General features: G+C 39.9%; 1 protein-coding gene across 2 annotated transcripts in view; it reads left to right on the top strand.

The window, feature by feature from the left end:
- Nucleotides 1-22,215, top strand: part of NUCKS1 (nuclear casein kinase and cyclin dependent kinase substrate 1) — a 37,274-nt gene extending 15,059 nt beyond the window's left edge. Inside the window, exons 2-7 of one of the 2 annotated variants that reach the window (XM_005667533.4) lie at nucleotides 3,340-3,389; nucleotides 6,870-6,975; nucleotides 11,312-11,367; nucleotides 13,444-13,596; nucleotides 14,667-14,813; nucleotides 16,654-22,215. In XM_005667533.4, the coding sequence (XP_005667590.1) occupies nucleotides 3,340-3,389; nucleotides 6,870-6,975; nucleotides 11,312-11,367; nucleotides 13,444-13,596; nucleotides 14,667-14,813; nucleotides 16,654-16,853 (712 nt within the window). In that variant the 3' untranslated portion in view covers nucleotides 16,854-22,215. 2 annotated transcript variants of the gene reach the window in all.
- Nucleotides 22,216-22,882: the final 667 nt, after the last annotated feature.

The raw sequence follows: 22,882 nt of genomic DNA, 5'->3' as shown, positions 1-22,882 counted from the left end.
AGCCACCAGCCTACGCCAGAGTCACAGCAACTCGGGATCCGAGCCGCGTCTGCAACCTACACCACAGCTCACGGCAACCCACTGAGCAAGGCCAGGGATCGAACCCGCAACCCCATGGTTCCTAGTTGGGAACTCCTTGATAATCTAATCCAACTTTTTAGATCTGTCAAGCAACTTAGGTTATCATTTCCAGTAGAGGAAGTAAGGACCAGAGAAGTAAGTGACTTGCTTGAAGTTCTAAAACTGAAACCCAGGATTCCTATTAATGGATTCTGTATTTTTACTACGTAATTCCTTCCTGGAGTGCTTCTAGTGACGGATTAAGGAAGTGACAAATCATTAGCAGATCCCCAGGTCAGGGATTGAACCTGTGGCACAGCAGTGACCCTAACTACAGCAGTGACAATGCCAGATCCTTAACTGCTGACCCACCAGGAAACTTCTTTTTTTTTTGTCTTTTGTCTTTTTTTTTTGAGGACCACACCTGTGGCATATGGAGGTTCCCAGGCTAGGGGTCGAATCGGAGCTATAGCTGCCGGCCTACACCACAGCCACAGCAACTCAGGATCCAAGCTGCATCTGCAACCTACACCACAGCTCACAGCAATGCCGGATCCTTAACCCACTGAGCGAGGCCTGGGTTGAACCTGAAACCTCATGTTTCCTAGTCAGATTCGTTTCCCCTGCGCCACGACAGGAACTCCCCACCAGGAAACTTCTTACCACATTTTATTTAAAAAAAATTTTTTTTTTTTTTAGCCATGCCCTTGGCACACAGAAGTTCTGGGGCCAGGGATTGAACCTGAGCCACAGCTGAAACCAGAGCCACAGCAGTGATAACACCATATCCTTAATCTGCTGAGCCATAAGGAAACCCCTTTTTTTCCTCTCTTAAATTAAGGATATATCAAGGCTATACCTTCCTCCACATCTGAAGCCCCAAACGGGTTCAGAATTCACTCCTACCCCTATAATTTTCACATAGTATATGCAAATTATACCTGTACTTGAATTCTGACTGTCCTGTTTTTGCATTTAGATGGTGTCTTAATCTATGAAACCAGGAATAGTCCTCTGCTCAGGTTTAAGTGTAGTTGGTGGCATGTTTCTCATAGGTCTTTCAGTTAGTTCACTTGTTCAGTTTTCATTTAGTTTCAGTGCATCCGTGGCTCTTTTTTAATTTTATTGAAGTATCGTTGATTTATGTTGTGTTTCTGCAGTACAGCAAGTTGACTCAATATATGTATATACACACACAATATATATATATATGTATATATACACACACATATATATGTTCTTTTTCATGTTGTTTTCCATTATGGATTATCACAGGATATTGATTATTGTTCTCTGTGCTACACAGCAGGACCTTGCAGTTTATGCATCATATATAATAATTTGCTAACCCCAAACTCCCAGTCCTTCCCTTTCTCCATTTCCCTCCCCTTGGCAACCTCAGGTCTGTTTTCTGTGTCTGTGAGTCTGTTTCTGTTTTGTAGATATGTTGATTTGTGCCATATTTTCAATTGTACTTACGCGTGATATCATATGATAATTTGTCTTGCTCTTTCTGACTTATCCTTGTTGCTGCAGCTGGCATTATTTCATTCTTTTTATGGCTGAATAATATTCCATTTTAGAGACATACCACACTGGAGTTCCTGTTGTGACACAGCGGAAATGAATCGGACTAGAATCCATGAGGATGCAGGTTGGATCCCTGGCCTTGCTCAGTGGATCAGGGAACTGTCATTGCTGTGAGCTGTGGTGTAGGTCGCAGATGCAGCTCAGATCTGGCATTGCTGTGCCTGTGGCATAGGCCGGCAACCATAGCTCCAATTCAACCCCTAGCCTGGGAACTTGCATATGCTATGAATACAGCCCTAAAAAGGAAAAAAAAAAAAAAAAAAAGGTATACTACATCTTTTTTATCCATGTCTCTGTTGTTGGACATTTAGGTTGTTTCCATGTCTTGGCTACTGTAAATAGAGCTGTTACAAACATAGGGATGCAGGTATCTTTTCAAATTATAGTTTTGTCTGGATATATGCCCAGGAGTGGGATTACTGAATCAAATAGCAACTTTTTGTTTTTTAGGAACCTCTATACTGTTTTCTGTAATGGCTGCACCAATTTAGATTCTCACCAAGAGTGTAGAAGGGTTCTTTTTTCTCCACACCCCCTCAAGCATTTGTTACTTGGAGACTTTAGTGATGGCCATTCTGACCAATGTGAGATGGTACCTCATGCACTTTTAATTTGCATTTCTCTAGTAATTAGTGATGATGAGCATCTTTTCATGCACCTGTTGGCAATCTGTATGTCTTCTTTGGAGAAAGGTCTATTTTAAGTCTTTCTGCTCATTTTTTGATTGGGTTGTTAGGGGTTTTTTTGCTATGGAGTTGTATGAGCTGTTTGTGTATTTTGGAAATTAAGCCCTTAGCAGTCGCATTATTGCAAGTATTTTTTTAGTCTGTAGGTTGTCTTTTTCATTTTGTTTATGGTTTCCTTTGCTGTGCAAAAGCTTATACGTTTGATTAGGTACTATTTATTATTATTTCCATTTTTTAATTTCTATTTTTTTTTTTTGCTTTTATTTCCATTTCCCATCTAAGGCTCTTTTAAAGGCCAGGCTGTTTGGATACTAACACAGAAGCTCTTATATCTCTCTAAGGAAAGTTTTAGGTTTAGACTATGAAGTAGGAAAATGGAAATTAAATTTGTTTGAGATATTGAAGATGCCTTACCCAGTAAGAAGCACTTAAAAAAATTATTGTCAAGTTGATACTTTTCAAGATAATTTGTATCTTTAATAAAAAGCATCTTTTGAATGAATCAATTTTTTCTATCCTCTCCTATGTAAAGCTTAACTTACCATCACCATGGTTTGTATATAGTATATTTAAAAGTCAAGTCACTTTACCATGAAAAAAAAACCAGCAATAAGCTTGTTTATCAGGTATACATGAATGTGTGTAAGTGATAGGAGTAAAATAACATTTATAGTTCTGGTTTGTATGCATATGATATTTCTGTGTATAATGAATAGTAGTTTGGCTCATTTTGCTGTCTTATGTACTTGTGGGAGGTGGGAGGGGTTGTTTTGTGGGAAAGGATAGTATTTGAGCTATCCCTGAGATGAACAATATTGTTGTTCAAAATACTTTTGGCTTAAAGCTGCACTTTTCTATAACAACGTGTGACAGGTCCAAGCTTCTTGAAAAGTAATTTTCAGAGACCTTGTTCTAATTCTGCATGAAGTAGAAATGTGTGTTCTAATATCTTAGAAAAGTCCTCCACTTTTGTGATCTTAATTAGAATCTCTTCTTTCTACAGAAATAGGAAGGTCGTTGATTATTCACAATTTCAGGAATCTGATGATGCTGGTAAGTTTCGTGATTTCAGTAAGTTGTAAGTTGGGCTGACGAGTGGAAGAATAGCCAGCTAATGTACTTTTTTAAAATTAAGGTATAATTAATTTACAATGTTGTGCCAATTTCTGCTATACTGTCATGTATATATTCCCTTATATTATCTTCCATTGTGGTCTATCCCAAGAAATTGGATATAGTTCCCTGGGCTATACAGGAGAATCTCACTGCTTATCCACTCTAAATGGAATAGTTTGCATCTACTAACCCCAAACTCCCAGTCCATCCCACTCCCTCCCCCCTCCCATTAGGTAACCATAAGTCTGTTTTCCATGTCTGTATGTCTGTTTCTTTTCTGTAGATAGATTCATTTGTGCCATAATTTAAGATTCCACATATAAGTAATATCATATGGTATTTGTCTTACATACTTTTTAAATTATTCTTTCGGAATACATTTCATTTTTTTATTTTTAGACTGTTGATGTATATACATTATGTTGGTCTCTGTGACCCAAAACAAAAGTTGAGCTTGCATGAACTTTAACTTTAGTAAATCATTGATAATAAACACTTGAATAATTTTTTTTTTCTTATCTCGTTTTGAAGTCCAAAGGTTAAATGGGTGAGAATTCTGAGGCAGTGTTTATTAGTTAATGTAACTCCTGCTATAATCACATTAAGGCTCATACCTTACAACAGAGAGTATGTAAGGTTTTTTGGCATAATGAAGTAAGAGGAAAGTATTTTGTAAAACACTTTGATTTGTGAACTAACTCATAGAATGAGTAGTGTATCTTAAGTCTTAACCCTAAAAGGTTTCTTATTTTAATTTTCCAGAGGTAGTTACTATTCTTTTTTAATCTAACTTTACTTTTTAAATATAATATTATATATTTTTGGAAAACTTAGAAAATGCAGCAACATATAAAGAAGAATTTAAAAAAAAATTGCAACTTCCCAGAGGTAATACTAATATTTATTAAATGCTTGCTAAATGTTCGCAGTTACTTATTTAATCCTTAGATCAATCCCGTTAAAGTGGGATTATACTATTTTCATTTCCATTTTGCCTATAAAGAAACTGAGGCAGAAATATTGTTCGTGGTCCCTTTGCAAGCAAATTGCCATTTTAACCTTTTTTTTTTCCTTTTTACGGCCACACCCAAGGCGTATGGAAGTTCCTGGGCTAGGGATTGAATAGATCCAGTCTGAGCTGCAGCTGCCAGCCTGTGCCACAGCCACAGCAACGGGGGATCGGATCCAAGCCACATCTGGAAGCTATACTACAGCTTGTGGCAACCCAGGATCCTTAACCCACGGAGCAAGGCCAGGGATTGAACCTGCATCCTCATGGATATGGTATTGGGTTCTTAACCTGCTGAGCCACAGAAGGAATTGCTGTTTTCACCTTTTTGTTTGAAAAGCCTTTTGTCTTTTTTTTCCTTTAAAAAATATAGTTGACATCTTTCAATGGAATTTTGGGTTCTATGCACCTCCCACTCCATCCCACTTATCTTTCTTATGTTACTAAAAGTTTATGCTTGTTAAAGGTTGTATAATATTCCACAATTTATAATTACCAACCATTTAATAATTGATGAAGCTTTAGACTGTTCTAGATCCTCACAATTATATATATAATGGTGTAGTAAACAGTTTTGGAAATAGCCACCTTTTAAGGTTTTTTTAATAGGGCTTTTATTTTTTTTTTAATTTTGTAAATTTGTTTTTATTTATTTATTTTTTATCTTTTCTAGGGCTGCTCCAGCAACATATGGAGGTTCCCAGGCTAGGGGTCGAATTGGAGCTGTAGCCACCGGCCTACGCCAGAGCCACAGCAACGCAGGATCCGAGCCGCATCTGTGACCTACACCACAGGTCATGGCAACACCAGATCCTTAACCCACTGAATGAGGCCAGGGATCAAACCTGCCACCTCATGGCTGTGATATAATTGTATTACTATAATAGTTTCCAAATAAATATGAAGATGTGGCAACAATGATCCAAGCCACATCTGCGACCTATATCACAGCTCACAGCAATGCCAGATCCTCGACCCACTGAGCAAGGCCAGGGACCTAACCCAACTCCTCATTGATACTAGTCAGATTTGTTTCTGCTGCTCCACAATGGGAATTCTCAAGAATTTTTTCTTTTCTTTTCTTTTTTTTCTTTTTCTTCCTAGGGGCGCACCTCTGGTATATGGAAGTTCCCAGGCTAGGGGTAGAGTCAGAGCTGCAGCTGCCGGCCTCTGCCATAGCTCACCAAAACACTGGATCGTTAACCCACTGAGCCAGGCCAGCGATCAAACCCACATTCTCATGGATCCCAGTCAGGTTAGTTTCCACTGAGCCATAGCAGGAACTCCAAGAATTATTGTTATTTTTTAATGTTTTTCTTTTTTATCTGCCGTATTTTATAATAATTTTTTTTATTATAGCTAGTTTACAGTGTTCTGTCAATTTTCTACTGCACACCAGTCAAACATACATGTTACATTCTTTTTTCTCACATTATCATGCTCCATCACAAGTGACCAGACATAGTTCCCAGTGCTATACAGCAGGATCCCATTGCTTATCCACTCCAAAGGCAATAATTTGCATCTATTAACCCCAGATTCCCAGTCCATCCCACTCCCTCCCCCTCCACCTTGGCAACCACAAGTCTGTTCTCCATGTCCATGATTTTCTTTTCTGTGGAAAGGTTCATTTGTGCCATATATTAGATTTCAGGTATAAGTGATATCATGTGGTATTTGTCTTTCTCTTTCTGACTTCACTTAGTGCGAGAGTCCATGTTGCTGCAAATGGCATTGTTTTGTTCGTTTTTATGGCTGAGTAGTATTGCATTGTGTATATATACCACATCTTCTTAATCCATTCATCTGTCGATGGACATTTAAGTTGTCTCCATGTCTTGGCTATTGTGAATAGTGCTGCAGTGAACATGCGGGTGCATGTGTCTTTTTCAAGGAAAGTTTTGTCCAGATATATGCCCAAGAGTGCGATTGCTGGATCATATGGTAGTTCATACTTGGTTTCCTAAGGTACCTCTATACTGTTTTCCGTAGTGGTCATACCAAGAATTATTTTTTTAATGAAGGAAAATTATTTAGGAAATCCTGCCCTCTCGTATTTATTTATTTATTTATTTAGGGCCATACCCGTGGCATACAGAAGTTCCAGGCTAGGGGTCAAATCAGAGCTGTAGTTGCCGGCCTACGCCACAGCCACATCAACACCAGATCCCAGCCTCCTCTGTGACCTACACCTCAGCTCACAGAAATTCTGGATCTTTAACCCAATGAGTGAGGCCAGGGATCAAACCCGCATTTTCATGGTTACTAGTTGGGTTCCTTACTGCTGAGCCACAACACCAACTCCCTGCCCTCTCATCTTTTACATAACATGAGAGAATTGTCTCAGTAAATACAGTGGTAATTTTGACATGTAAGAATCATAATATAGTTCATTGAATCTTATTTAGATGAAGATTATGGGAGAGATTCGGGCCCTCCCGCTAAGAAAATTCGATCATCTCCCCGAGAAGCTAAAAATAAGAGACGATCCGGAAAGAATTCCCAGGAAGATAGGTAAGAGGCACTGTTAATCTGTTTTTTTCTTACACGGTCACTACTCTGAGATGGGGGAAGTCTCTGGTCTCTAAACTGGTGGAACTTCCAATCATTTTGGGGAAGTGCTTATTGTTTACTTAATGTTGTTTTGCATATTTCCTATTATCTCAAGCAGTGCTTTTGAGTCTAAAAGTTAACCTCTTTAAGATCATGAGGCTTGCTTAGACTCAACCTGGAATCCAAGGTAAGCTCCGAGAAGGCCAGAATGACTTTTTTGCTGCCTCAAACCTCTGACGGTAGGCAGAAAGATGGTTTAAGTATGTGATTTGTTTCCTAAGGTTAGTATTGGTATTTTCATTGCAGTAAAAGCAAAGAATAAGTGACCTTTCCTATTCAGTTACAAATAACTGGCAGAATCACAATTTACAAGAATTTTTTTTTCTTTCCTTTTTTTTTTTTTTTTTTTTTGTCTTTTGAAGGCCACACCCAAGGCAGAACTTAGAAGAATCTTAAGTTGCATTGCCTGCCCTGAGTTTTACTGTCTTTAATCAGTTCTACTCTGTTTAAATAATTTAATCATTTGAGCAGTTTCCTTTCCCTTAGTTTTTGTTTATTTTTTGTAGTTTTTTTTTTTTAGGGCCGCACCTGCAGCACATGGAGGTTCCCAGGCTAGGGGTCGAATGGGAGCTACAGCTGCCAGCCTCTGCCACAGCCACAGCCACACAGGATCCAAGCTGCATCTGCGACCTACACCATAGGCCATGGCAATGCCGGATCCACTGAGCAGGGCCAGGGATCAAACCCACAACCTCATGGTTTCTAGTTGGATTTGTTTCCACACGCCACTCCTTATTTGTTTGTTTTGTGTGTTGTTTTTATGGCCACAGCCATAGCACATGGAAGTTCCTGGGCCGGAGGGTTGAATCCAAGCTGCTGCTGCGTCAATGCTGGATCCTTTAACACGCTGTGTGGGGCCAGGGATTGAACCTTGTCTCTTCATCAATCCCAGGCCGCTACAGTCCGGTTCTTAACCCACTGTGCCTCAGTGGGAACTCCTCCTTTCCCTTAGTTTTATAGAGGATTTCAGTTAGTTTTCATGAATGAGTTGTATTTTTAACCATAATTGCCTCATAAGACCAGGGTATTGTAGCACATACACTTTCATACTCCATGTAGCAAGACTCTAAGACCTCCTTGATGGTGATGGTGGTGAGAAAGATGAGAGTTGCCATTTATGATTATTATATGCTAGTATCTATTATGTGATAATTTATATTCGTTATCATTTACTTCTCACAACACCTTTATCAGGGTAAATAATATTAACTTAGAGGGGTCAGTGATTTATCCAAGGACCAGCAAATGGACTAGCAGGTTTTAAAACCAGGTCTGTTGGCCTCCAAAGTCCTTTTGCTTTTTTTTCTTTTTAGGGCTGCATCCCGAGGCACATGGGAGTTCCCAGGCTAGCGGTCGAACCAGAGCTGCAGCTGCCAGACTACACTACAGCCATAGCAACGAAAGATCTGAGCTGTGACTGCAACCTACACCACAACTCTCGACAACGCTGCATCCTTAACCCACTGAGTGAGGCCAGGGATCAAACCCGCAACCTCATGGTTCTTGGTCAGATTCGTTTCTGCTGCCCCACGATGGGAACTCCGAAAGTCCATTTTTTTTTTAACCATTAGGCTATATTGCTTCTAAACAATACTATTAAGTATGAGCAGTTCAAAGAAATGAAATAATACTTCTCACTGTTTCTTCCAAAATGTTTACTTTTGAGCTAAAATTACTGTAATAAAGCCCTAGGCAGAATTCTTTGCACTCTGAATTCACAAAATGCAAAATAACAATAATAAATATATTTACCTAGTATTTTATTTGCTTGAATTGCTAACTTCTGCTATTCTCTTTCCTGGAGAATTTTCTTTTTCTTCCTTTTTTTTTTTTTTTTTTTTTTACTCAATGAATTTTATTGCATTTCTAGTTGTTCAACGATCATCACAACCCAAACCCAATTTTATAGCATTATTTCCTGGAGCATTTCTGAAAGGAAAATTTTGAGGGAAAAAAATAAGACAAAATTATACTGTAGGGAGATAGCGCTTCCATAGTTTCATAATAGATCTCTCTAATCCAGTTTTATATAGCAGCCCAACTTTGAACTATTTGTCATTATATTCATTTTATTTCTCCTAGTGAGCATCTTCACGGCCTGTTATAATTATGTCTCATCAATGTAACTGATATCTAGCCTAATTTTTTCCTTGTTGCAATAATTTGGTTTTATTACTGTCTCCTAAGTGTCCAGGAACGGTTGAAATAAATACAGCTTTTATTGCCGTTTGTATTAAGTGCTTTGTATGTTGATTCCCTCAGACCAGTGTTATGTTGATTTTTCTGTTGGTCTTTACTGAAAAGTTCAGCCTTTACTTGACTTCGCTGTAATGGGGCGCAAGGATTAATGGTCCCTATAAAGTCACTAATAAAAGAACTAGAGAAAATGATATCGTTCTTCATCATTGTAATAGACTTGTGAATTAAATGCTGATTTTGCATAAAATATTTATGCAGAACAGTCACAGGTTTCAGAATTATAGTGTGTTTGGATCAGATGGCTTAGTAAAAGAAATGCGTTTGGGTTTTTCTCTTTGTTTGGGAATCTTGGGTTCAGTAGTTTGTCATTTGAGTGTGGTCTAGTTTATGGGAATACCAGAAGAGATGTGCAAGATCTGCTGTTTGAGAAAAGAAAGCTATGAAGGCAGTTTTTATGTGTGACTATTTCTTTTTTTGTTTGTCACAATTTCTCATGGAATCATAACATGTTGGCACTGAAAGGTACCAAGTGATGTGCCTAAGATCATACATCTAATTAATTCATGACAGGCAGACCACGAGAACTGGGATTTCCAAGTTAACGATCTGTGAGGATATGGAGTGTGCATCTTTGTGACCTAAAAAATTATTTTAGATAATGATTATTTTCTAAAAAATTATTTTTTCTAAAAAATAATATAAAGTGTGCATCTTTGTGATCTAAAAAATTATTTTAGATAATGATTAGTTTCTAGAAAATTATTTTTCTAAAAAATAATATAAAGTATGCATCTTTGTGATCTAAAAAATTATTTTAGATAATTATTTTCATTGACTGTTGAAGTTCCTTAACTTCATATTTTGCTCTGCAGTGATCTTGGGCTCACTTTTGTTTTCTCCATGGTACAAGGCAGACCTGTGTGTTGCGGTTTCTGATGTATATACAGCTGGAGGCAAAAAGTGTTAGAAGATAATCTGTTAATTGATTTGTTTTCATTTTGTTTTAGATAAATTTTTAAGCATATTGTAATATATATAACTGAACTCCAATTTGCTTTAATAATTATATTTTAGGTGGATTTTGTTTGTTTGTTTTTGTTTGTTTTTTGTTTTGTTTTGTTTTTTAGGGCCACACTTGCAGTATATGGAGGTTCCCAGGCTGGGGTCAAATCAAAGCTACAGCTGCCGACCTACACCACAGCAACAGCGATGCAGGATCTGAGCCACGTCAGCGACCTACACCACAGCTCTTGGCAACACTAGATCCTTAAATCCCCTGAGCGAGAGACCAGGGATCAAACCCGCAACCTCATGGTTCCTAGTCAGATTCATTTCTGCTGGGCCACGACGTGAACTCCGATTTTTGGTGGTTTTTTGCATCTGTATTTGTTGCGATCCATTTATTTGCCTACTTTATACCACTATTAATACATTCTATAATTATTTTCAGTGTATTCATACTCTGCTTCTGACTACAGAGAATTTTTCTTTAGTAAATGTTCTTATGAACCAGGCCTTATCCATAGGTGAGAAGTTTTTAGCTTGTGTTAAGCCTTCTTTTCTTCCTTTGGCTCTTTGGACAATGCAGTGTTTTCTAAAAGTAGATAAAATTGTTCTTATCCACCTGTAAAGTAGGAAAATAATGGAAGCAATTTCACTCCTCAGCATCTATTTGGATATTTTATGTATAAAAGAGGTTTTTTTGGGTTTTTTTTGTCTTTTCTAGGGCCACTCCCTTGGCATATGGAGGTTCCCAGGCTAGGGGTCGAATCGGAGCTACAGCTGCCAGCCTACGCCACAGCCACAGCAATGCAGGCAACCTACACCACAGCTCAAGGCAAAGCCGGGTCATTAACCCGCTGAGCAAGACCAGGGATTGAACCTCCAACCTCATGGTTCCTCAGATTCGTTAACCACTGTGCCAAGATGGGAACTCCTAAAAGAGGTTTTGTTTGGCATTCTTTCCAGTCAGATACCAGAGATCTGTTTCACTTAGATTTTGATCTAAGACTTAAACTTTTCCCCCTTCCCCTTACAGTGAGGACTCCGAAGAAAAAGATGTGAAGACCAAGAAGGATGATTCTCATTCGGCAGGTAGTAAACAATTTTTAATGCAATAGATTTCATTCTATTTGTGTGTTTATTCATTGAAATGATTAGTTTCAATCTGACACTTTTTAGCCAGGGAGTAGTCCTTTGAAACAGTAGCCACAGAGGGCTTTTCTGTAAGAATTTTACCTTAAAAGAATTAATGGGGAAAAAAAAAAAAAACTAAAGAAAAAGAAAAAATAAGAAGGGGAAAAAAAAGAATTAATGAGATTGTGACCAAATTAAATGTTAAATCCTGATTACTTGTTCTTCATATGGGGGAGATATTTTTTTAAATTTAATTCTCATTAAAATTGAGAGTTTATTCCATATTGCTCCCAACCATTTTAGTTTTGACCTACATTCCCCCTTCTTTTGCCTTCCTGGATCGCCCTTCAAACGAGACTGCTTGGAGTTCCTGTCATAGTACAGTCGAAATGAATCTGATTAGAAACCATGAGGTTGTGGGTTTGATCCCTGGCCTCGCTCTGTGGGTTAAGGATCCGGTGTTTGCTGTGGCTGTGGTGTAGGCTGGCAGCTGTAGCTCCAATTGGACCTCTAGCCTGGGAACTTCCACATGCCGCAGGTGTGGCCCTAAAAAGCCAAAAAAAAAAAAAAAAAAACCCACACACAAAAAAAGAGACTGTTGTTTAGCTACTGTGTAGAGAGTAGACAAAGTTCCAGTAAATTCACTCCTCTGAGCTGTTTTGCTGTTACTTTTTTTCCCCACGTCTGCTATCTGATTGCCTAAATTGAAAAGAAATTATATTAACCTTTTGCACTACCTAGTGATGTTGTAATAATATAACATACACTTTTATTTGTCCTATGAACCCTAATTTGAATCTCTGACATGTGTGAGTTTATTGAGCACTTCAAAATGAATAACTTTTTTTGTTTCGTTTTGTCTTTTTGCCTTTTCTAGGGCCGCACCCGCGACATATGGAGGTTCCCAGGCTAGGGGTCGACTCGGAGCTGTAGCTGCCAAGCCTATGCCAGAGCCACAGCAACGCGTGCTCCGAGCCACACCTGCAACCTACACCAGAGCTCACGGCAACGCCGGATCCTTAACCCCACTGAGCAAGGCCAGGGATCGAACCCACAACCTCATGGTTCTTAGATTCGTTAACCGCTGCGCCGTGACGGGAACTCCAAAATGAATAACTCTATACCAGTGTTAATAATAAGCACAGCTCCCACCAAAACTAAACTTTGGGTTTAGTTTTGAGTCTACCAAAGTCAGCTCTATTCCCTGTGTCTATTTGTCTCCAGGTGAGGTTTTTGGTACTGAAAGTGATGACTTGAACACTGACCATGGCAAAGCTTATAGGACTACGAGTGATTCCAGAAGACTAACAGCTAAACCTTAGCAGACCAAGGGAGCCTCAAAGTCCAGGAGAAGGGCTGTAGGTGGAGAGTAACACAAATGTAACTTGGTCTAGAGCCAGCAGGCTGGCATCCTGCCCTTTAACCAGATTTATTCACAACCACAACTGTGTGTTGAAAAGACTTTTTAATTGATAGACTATCATATGTGACAGTAATTTTTTATTATGAACTTGTTTTAAGATCTAATTGATTTAAATGTGTATTTTAAAGACTTCCCTCAATTCCTCCTCTAAACTGAAATGGCCACACCTCATCCATTGAAAAGGCTATTAGTTTGGCATTATTTTAGGTTCTGTGTATTTTGTATCTTAGCATAAATATCCTTGGAAGACAATCTTTCCCTGTTCTACTATTTTAAAATATTTTTCTAACTTTAATGTCGAAGAACGATGAACATAGGTTTGAATGTCATTGAGCATTTTAGGGCAAAGCAATGATGTAAGTTTAAAGCATGTTACAGGAAGCATGTGTTCACACCTAAATTCAGCTTCATTATTACTTAAAATTACAGGCCTGCAGTATTTTATATGTAATCGTGGGGGCATAGTCTTATTCAGGTTCATTCTTTGAATTTTAGCTCTTTTGTATATTTCGTAGGAATTTTTAAGGATAGAATTTACTCGTTTAGAATGGGATGAAAGTTTACATCTCTTAGTGACTTTTCTAGTCAGCTGTCAAATTTGATCATTGCAGAGGACAGTGAAGATGAAAAAGAAGATCATAAAAATGTGCGCCAGCAACGGCAGGCAGCCTCTAAAGCAGCCTCTAAACAGAGGGAGATGCTTATGGAGGATGTGGGCAGCGAAGAAGAGCAAGAAGAAGAGGATGAGGCGCCCTTCCAGGAGAGTACGTAAAGCCGGCTTGTTACTTTGCTCATGATTGTAGCTTGTGACCTTGATTACTTCGGCGCTTTTGTGGCTGCTCGGTGTTAAAACCAGTCCCTTAAAGTAGGTCTTACTGTTAAAAGAGATGATTGTTTTGATATTTATCTATATTTTAAAAGGTTCAAGAGTTCCCGTCGTGGTACGGCAGAAACGAATCCGACGAGGAACCATGAGGTTGTGGGTTTGATCCCTGGCCTCGCTCAGTGGGTTAAGGATCCGGCGTTGCCGTGAGCTGGGGTGTAGGTTGCAGATGTGGCTCGGATCCCACGTTTTGCTGTGGCTGTGGTGTAGGCCGGCAGCTGTAGCTCTGATTCAACCCCTAGCCTGGGAACTTCCATATGCTGCGGGTACGGCCCTAAAAAGCAAAAAAAAAAAAAAAAAAAAAGTTCAGAGATTCCCATGTTTATTATCTCCATCCTTTGTACTCAAATACTGAATGAACAATAATTTCATCCTTTGTACTCAAATAATGAACTGGAGTTAACAATTGCATGGTGGGCATCATGATCGAGATTCATGTGTTGGCCTGATGGAGCGGGGCGTAGACCTCTCCCTGCAAAAAAAGGTGTTAACAGAATATAGATGTTTCAGGGATGACCTGAATTAATTCATTACATGTATATTTGCTTTGTATGTAGTTTCCTTATTTTCTTTGTTTATAATCGGGCCAGATACCCCAAATCAGTTGAGTTTCGTTTCCCCAGTCACATCAGGGTTATAGGGGATTGATGGAACTACCAAGTTATTTGATGCCTTCATTTGTTATCGAGATTAAGTCATCTCTCTTCCTGTTTTCAGCCTCCTTTTCAAACAAGTCAGTCATGTAACTCTCATGTGCTTAATGCTAAACCGTTTCACAGGTGGGGCCAGTGACAGCTCCAGCCAGATTGGTAGTCCAGCTGCAAATAGAATCCAAGAGTGTTTGACTCCCCAATCCCATCCTCCCGTCATTCTCAGCACTCTCTCCCTTTGTTCACTTGGAAGGATGTATACATTAAGTTGGACGTTGAAATTCTTCTTTCCTCTCAGAAGATTCCGGCAGTGATGAGGATTTCCTAATGGAAGACGATGATGATAGTGACTATGGCAGTTCAAAAAAGAAAAACAAAAAGATGGTTAAGAAGTCCAAACCTGAGAGAAAAGAAAAGAAAATGCCCAAACCCAGGCTAAAGGCCACAGGTAAGCTCTGCAGAAGTGAAATTAAATTACTGCTTTGAAAAATTTTAAGGCGTTCCCGTCGTGGCTCAGTGGTTAACGAATCTGACCAGGAACCATGAGGTTGCGGGTTCAATCCCTGGCCTCACTCAGTGGGTTAAGGATCCGGCGTTGCCTCGAGCTGTGGTGTAGGTTGCAGATGTGGCTCGGATCCCTCGTTGCTGTGGCTCTGGCATGGGAAAAATTTTGAGAACTACGCAGCTTTCTCTACAGGTTTTTTTTTTTTTGGCCGAATCCATGGCATATGGAAATGAGTGAATCTGAGCAGCAGCTCTGACCTATGCCACAGCTGCAGTAGTGCTGGATCCTAGAACCCACTGTGCTGGGCATCTAACCTGTGCCTCTACAGCAATCTAAGCTGACCCAAGGTGCTGCAGTTGGAGTCTTAACCTGCTGCGCCCCAGCGGGAACTCCCAGAAGTTCTTCATTAGGGCTTGGCACTGGCCACATACTTAATAAGAAAGAAGGATCCTGTTCTCTATCCCTGGAAGTATCACTTATTTATTAATAAAGACTCCAGCCCCTCCAAGAGGCTTACAGCTTAGCCCTGTTCCTCAACTCTTGCTTGTACATAGGCGAGATTTGGGAATGACCTCGGGCACAGTAGTAGAAACACTGCGTCAGCATAGCTCTGACTGCCTTTTTTTCCCCACCAATGTCTCGGCAGCTAGTAAAGACTTGAAATTGGAAAATGCACACCTATTGTAATACATGTAACTTCTGTGGTTGATCTCTACACCATCTTCTGTGCTGACAGAGTAAAATCACACTTGACAGCAGAGATTCATTTTCTTGGGCACCTGTAGTTTCTGCCTGATATTGATTGGAGCTAGTTTGTCCTTAAATCAGAAAGCTGAGAGTTCCTGTTGTGGCCCAGCAGTAGCAAACCCTGCTGGTATCCATGTGGATGTAGGTTCCATCCCTGGCCTTGCTCAGTAGGTTAAGGATCCGGTGTTGCCCTAAGCTGCAGTGTAGGTCACAGACTCAGCTGGGATCTGGCATTGCTGTGACTGTGGCATAGGCCTCAGCTGCAGCTCCAGTACGACCGACCCCTAGCCTGGGAACTTCCATATGCCACAGGTGGGGCCCTAAAAAGAAAAAAAAAAAAAAAAAAATCAGAAAGCTAGATTTGCCTTTTTTTTTTATTCTGGCAAATAGAACTGTTATTCATCATTTCTTACCCTTGAGAATGATGGAACTATCAAAAGTCATTTGATGGCTTCAGTTTCTACTCAGGATAAGTTGTATCCTCTTCTTCACTGGATTTTTAAACATAAACAACTTTTAGTTTCACAAGCCACTAAGGATGATGTGCAGTTTCTATGGCATCCTGTTTCCTTATTGTAAACATGGCTGCTAGCGTGGAGTGCCTGTCGTGGCTCAGCAGAAACAAATCTGACGAGTATCCATGAGGATGCAGGTTCGATCCCTGGCCTTGCTCAGTTGGTTAAGGATCTGGCGTTGCCATGAGCTGTAGGTCAAAGACGTGGGTCTCGGACATGGCTTGGATCTGGCGTTGCAGGTCAGCAACTGTAGCTCCAAGTCGACCCCTGGACTGGGAACCTCCATATGCCTCGAGTGTGGCCCTAAAAGAGAGACACACACACACACACACAGTTGCTGCTAACATAATATTACAGTGTTGCTAAAAAGTGTTTGGAAACCAGTACCCACCTTAATTTTTAGTAAGTTGGGGTATTGTCTTTATAGATTTTTCTTTCTTATGGATTTTTTTGTTTTGTAGCTGATTTTTATTAAAGACATTTCCTTCCCCTTCCCCAAACTGGTGTTTTTCTTCTTTCAGTGACGCCAAGTCCTGTGAAAGGCAAAGGGAAAGCGGGTCGTCCCACAGCTTCAAAGGCATCAAAGGAAAAGACTCCTTCTCCCAAAGAAGAAGACGAGGAGCCGGAAAGCCCTCCAGAAAAGAAGACATCTGCAAGCCCTCCACCTGAGAAATCTGGAGATGAAGGGTCTGAAGATGAAGCCCAGTCTGGGGAGGATTAAAAGTGATGATGGTTTGGGGAGAGATTTTATTAAAAAAAAAAAAGAGAGAAAAAAAAAAGAAAAAAGAAAAAAGAGGGAAAAAAAAAAAGAAAACCTACTTAAGATAGAATATGGTTTTGGCTATGGCTTGACTCATGGGCTTTCAGTGCTTTTTTTTTTTCCTTTTATCGAAAATAACATTTTCTCTTTCTCTCTCTTTTTTTAAGAAAACCATTGTATGTTTAATTTACCTTTTTTTGTCTATTGGTCTTCTCTTTGTCACTCCCCCCTCTTCCCCCTCCCCCCCTTCCCAATGAAAGCCATGTTAAATTAATCACTGGATTGACTGCTTCATCTTTTATTTTGAATGGAAGATATGCCACAGTTGTAAAGCAATAAGATTTGAGGTGAACACTATGGAAATTTTGCTTTTTGCTAAATGGTAGCAAGTTGAACAGTAATCAAAAAACCATAGAGGGTTTTAGTTGAAAATGATTGCTTCTTTCTCTACCTGAACTTTAAAAAAAAAAAAAAAAAAAAAAATCAGTCATCATCTAATACAAGTTTATATTCTATATACAAAACTAAGGATGTCTTAAAAAAAAATCATGACTTTAAACTTCCACCGACGGGGCAGGTAGGAGATAAAAATGAATTCTGAATTGTTCCTAGAAGTATTCATATTTTTTACCTTGGGGCAGGGCAGGGAATTGAGGTTACCTGACCTTGTTTGAGAGTGTGGGTTTTTTAAAAAAAAACTTCATCACTTGTTTGTTATCTCTAAGAGACTCTGAGCCAAGTGATCCTTTTATCCTGCTACAGTCTATAAAGAACTTAAAAAAACAAGGGCCGCCAAAACTTAAATCACTCTCGATTTCCTCTTTCATTTTCTAATGGCTCATGTTTTAAAATATATATATATGTATCTATTCTGTTTCTTGGATAAAATTTTACCAAGGATCAAAAAAAAAAAAAAAGAAATTCTAGAATTTAAATGGCGAGATCTCTATATCACAGTGACTTTCTTCTCAAACTGACATGTTTAGGTTTTAAGCAAATAAAGTACCAGTTAATGTGAAACTTGATCACCAAGACTTGAGGTTTTTCCTTTATGAGAACAGAGAATTTGAAATTCTTTTATGCCATCAGTGTGCATTCAGAGCTCATGAACCATGCTCCGTTTTTAACTGGGGATGGAATGTTTTCCTTTTCCTGCACCGATCCTCCCATTTCTTTGTAGAAACACAGTGTGAAGTGCATCTCTTGGCTGCCCCGCTAGTACACAGACTCCTACCGCACAGCCCACCCCCAGTGTCCCCCAGTCCTGCTCTAGACCCTGATTGCTCCTTGCCCTGTTCCTCACTCCCTTCACGTTCTGTGCCTGATGGGAGTATGTGAAGTGCTGCTCTGACACTGCTCAGTTAGCTTTTGTCTTTTGACTGGCGCCCTTGCTTACCGCTCATTGCTTAAAGCAGGAGGTAAGGGGAGCTGCAGGGCTGGAAAAACCATACCTTCAGGAGGCTTATGTGCTGTTGATCACAGACTTTACATGCCTTATGAAGGCAGTCGGGAGACGGATCTGTAGATTGATTTGCTCCTCTACATCCTAATAACGAGTTAACGGGAACAAGGTGTAGGGGTTGTAGGGTGTGGAAACGAATTGAAAAATGAGTGAACTGTAACGTCTGCCTTTCTATCTAGTTTGCTTCCTTGATATTATGCAATTTGCTTTCTGCCTGCTAACAGCATATTTTTCTCTCCAGCAACCTGGCTTTCTTACAGATGTTCATAGAACAACAACAACAAGAAGTTACTTAAGGAATATTTTTACTCTGGTAAAGTAGACACTGTAAGGAATATCCTTACTCTGATGGTTTTTTTTTTTTTTCCTTTTAGAAAGCACCCGGTGGCAGAGTCATTTCACTGTTGCACTGTGTGTGTGAAAGAATGAATTTGGAGATTTTCGTCCTTGGCCAAAAAAAGCAAAACTTGAACATAAGTAGCGATTGGATGATTATCTTTCATGCCGATTAACTTCATAGTTGTGAACTTTGTAATGAGCGTGTTAAAGATTATTCTCTCTGCTTTATGAGTTTGTTCAGGTATTTTAAACAAGAAGGTTCGTGTTCCCATATTAAAAAAAACAACAACAACCTATCAGTGTTTCCACCACGCACTTCTATTTTTAGGGGTTTCTCACGTCAAGTCTTACATTCCTAGTAACCTTTGTGGTTTCCTTAGATTACATTTCATGAAGATTGGGGGGAAGGGTCTTTGACAACTTGAGCCTTGTAACATAGTCCCTTTACTGTATGAATCTGCACTAACCTCTCTGCGATACCCACGCACATCCTTTAGAGGTAATTCCGTCGTCTAGGTTATTTGCGTGCGTTTGGCTAGGCTTCCTGAGTGGGATCTCTTTCTTAAAGATTAATTCATGAGATTGAAAAGTGTATTCTGTATTTCTAATAGACTGGACAGAAGGATCTGTGTCCCCAAGAGGCAGGCTCCGAATGACCTTTGTTGTCTCCATTTTTACCTGATGATTCCAAACGCTCTGGTCTTCCCCTCAAATCATGCCTGCAAATAGGACAGCAGTGGTGTCTCAACTGGAAACAGGTGCTCAATAGTCAGGCTTGACAGTGATGTCAGGACGGGTTACAAGCTCTAAGCTGGTAGTGACTGGCCACTGGCGCCCCCCTTGACTCAACGCCCTCTTTTTCTCTGGTGTGCCTATGGTGAAATGGCGACAGCGTTCACCCTTGTGATTTGCAGTGCTCAGGAAGTGGGAATTCCCTTTGAGAGTGCTTGTTTGTGTTCCCTCGGTTCTCTAGGTCGGCTCTGTTAGGTTTGCCTCCGGAACATGGGTGTCGGCAGCTATGCTGACTGACAGACACTACATTCTCGTTCTACTAAGATGCTTTGTTTCACGCTTCCGTCCCCAACCTGGACACACACAGAACGAGAACTGGGTGGCGTCCATCTATTTGTAGCTTGCTGCTGCTTTTAGCCTTCCCCATCTCGGAAGGGAATCAATGGAATTGGCCCAAAGGATACATTTTCGTTTCAAGGATGGTGGATTTGTCCTGCTTTCCAAAAACCTCTCTCCCTGACATATTTCCACTTCCTATGGAGTCCGTGAAGGAGAAATCAATGGCTGTGTCCTCCTTTAGGGAGGTAGTGAGTGGAAATCTTTGAGTCTGGAAGAATTGTGGTGGATTTCCCAGCTACTATGGAGCTTTGATACCAGTTGTGTGTTTTTGTTTTTCACCGTAACTGCTTTGCCCCAAGTTCATCTCTCAGTTCAATTCTTCCTCTTGGTACTGGTTCAGGTAGCATTTTCTTGCAGGTAACTAATCAAGAGTGGAATTTGAAGTTACAATCCAGTCAAGTGTTTGAGGTTCTTTAGGATAGGATCAACTAAACTGAACTTGACACTTTTTTTTTTTAACATTATTTGTGTGTGGTGTGTTTTGCTTTTGGTTTTTAATCCATGAACATTCAAGTAACAAGTGGATTTTAAAGTGCTAGGTGGGGAAAGGGAATAGTGCTTTCCTTTAAAAAAATAAATAAATAAAAAGTTTAGGAGATGCTTTATGAGTATTAAAAAGGCAAGAGCAGAATTAAATTTTCCCAGGAGCAACAGGGAAAGCTTTATAAACGATTGTGTGGCCATTCTGGCTTAAGCTATGAAGAAAGGAAGTTTTGATTTGATCGGTTCTTTCTGTGCCTGCGTTACCAGTAGCTACACTGAGAAGAAGCTATCACCTTAGGAGTTTGGAAAGGAAGGAACCTGGCCTGTGGTTTTTATGGCATTCAGACAAAACAAGTACTAAACGTCTCCTGTCCAGGGATAGCTCCTGAGGTTAGAGAGTTGTCCTTTTCTCTGCGTGGAGCTGGGTTTATTTGAAAAGGAAGTTAGTTTATTTGAATAATGGGACATCAAACTACCTAAGCCAAATTTCAGTATAGAACCCATTTTCTCTTTTTTTCCCTCGATAAGCTAGATACAGAAGACTCCAAACCCCAGGTCCCTAAGTTACACTTCTTTTCAAAGCCTAATTCACAGAATTCACAGTGGTGCTGACTGTGTATTAACCACTATTTGGAAAAATCCTGTAAACCTGCCTGTTGCCATGCCAATGGAGTGACTGAACTGGTGACATCGGAGCATGCTTTGTGTGGCTGGTGGTAATGCCACCATTGTGCATATACTTTGTACATCAGGGGTGAAGGGAGGGTTTTCTAGATTATGGGGGGAGGGTAAAATTGGGACTTTTTTTTTGGTTGTTCCTTTTTTGATGGGGTGTAGGGGTGTAGTACTCAGCTTATGCCCTAAATAACTTGTATAAAAACCCCCAAAGTATTGTGTGGGTGTGTGGGTGTGAGTGTGTGTGTTTGTTATATGTCTGGCAAATGAAACCTTTGTCTTCTGGAAATTAGTGAATTCCTCTCTCTCTCTTTTTTTTTTTTTTCCCCTCCAGAAGTATTTGTTACAAGATTTGTAAATAAGAGCTCTACTTAGTTTGTTTACCATGAACATGTTGCAGCAAAAACCTTCTTACACCTAATTCCTGCAAGATGGAAGGAAAGACTTTAAGACTTGCCAGGTTAAGCAGCAGCCAAGTTCTCAGTCATGGTTTGCCTTGATTCATCTTTCAGACTTCGTTTCGCCATCTCTAAACTTCCCAGTCTTCCTTGATTTGAGTCCTTAATCTTTTAGGTTCTGAGCAGGAAGGGTAAAAGAGAAGAACCTGCCTAAGTGTATTTAATTGTCCATGGGCTGAGACATCCCTTAATACTGCAGTGTTGCTGGATGTACGCGATCAGACACCAGAGGGTTGGGCATTCTTGCAATACCTTAAACAGTGCTGAGATCTGCAGCATGGTACTAAGGAAGTTAAAGTTTGAATGTAACCACTTTATTTAAAAAGGTTTTTTTCTTTTATTTAAATGAAATGGAGTTGAAGTGAACATGATTTTGTTGACCATGTTCGTGAATTATAGATGCAACATGCGTTGGTAGACTTGTGCGATGGTCTTTTGTGATACTTAATTTTACATATCCCAGTCTCTGTATGTATCTGCATAGACAAAGAAAAAAAAGACCCGAACTCCTGCTTTCTTTCTTTGAAGGGTTTCCAGGACTGCGTGTCTGTTCCTGAGCTCTCTTTTAAGTACGTGTATCCTTTGCTTGTATTTTGTATTAAAAAAATAAGAAAAAGAACCCTTTATTGTTGAGCATGTTGGCATTGTCCCCTTTATTTTTTTCTCTTTTTGGGACATATGAAGCAAGTTATTCTTTTTTCTGTATCTTTTTTTCTTTTGTAAACTTTTTCTGTTTTGTTTAAAAATGGCTTTATAAAAGGGCTTTTGTAACCCAGATGTGTGCTCTGTGTACTTCTTGTAATACTCTCAAACAAATGCACCGACTTACACAGCTGATCACCTTGGCCTGTCAGCTCCCAGTCCAGCCGGACCTTGGGGGGAATCTGCTGTCTGAACAAATTCTTTAGAAATGAGCTGCGACCCTCACTGTTGTCGGTAACAAGAAAAGCACTTCTTGTCCTAATTCTTTCAGCGTATGGAATCGAGAGGCAGTAGATAGGCTAATTTTTGATTAATCCAGTGGTTCACTGGGTTAGGAATCTGACTGCTATGCCTCAGGTCACTGCAGAGGCACAGGTTTGATCCCTGGTCGGAACAGTGGGTTGGTTAAAAAAGGACCCAGTGTTGCCGTAGCTGTGACTTAAGTCTCAACGACAGCTCCAGTCTAGTCCCTGGCCTGGGAGCTCCATATGCCTCAGGGTGCCCAGAAAGGGGGAAAAAAAAATCAAGGGGGCACCGGACTGGGTGCATGAGGATTCCTAGTTAGCATTTTTCCTTACGTTCATGTCGAAGGTTATGCAGTCTTATGGAGGGCAGAATTCAACAACCACATGTAATAAAGGATAATATTAAAATGGGCATTTGTTGGGAGTTCCCATTGTTGCATAGGGGAAACGAACCTGACTAGTATCCATGAGGAAGAGGGTTTGATGCCTGGCCTC

This window comes from Sus scrofa, chromosome 9, assembly GCF_054392235.1.
Source record: "Sus scrofa isolate SSC_HxYL_T2T_F1_AM1 chromosome 9, Sscrofa_HxYL_maternal_Yorkshire_Landrace_v2.0, whole genome shotgun sequence".
Classification (NCBI taxonomy): domain Eukaryota; kingdom Metazoa; phylum Chordata; class Mammalia; order Artiodactyla; family Suidae; genus Sus; species Sus scrofa.
The sequence above is the reverse complement of the archived record's forward strand: the minus strand, read 5'-3'. Positions and strand labels throughout refer to the sequence as shown.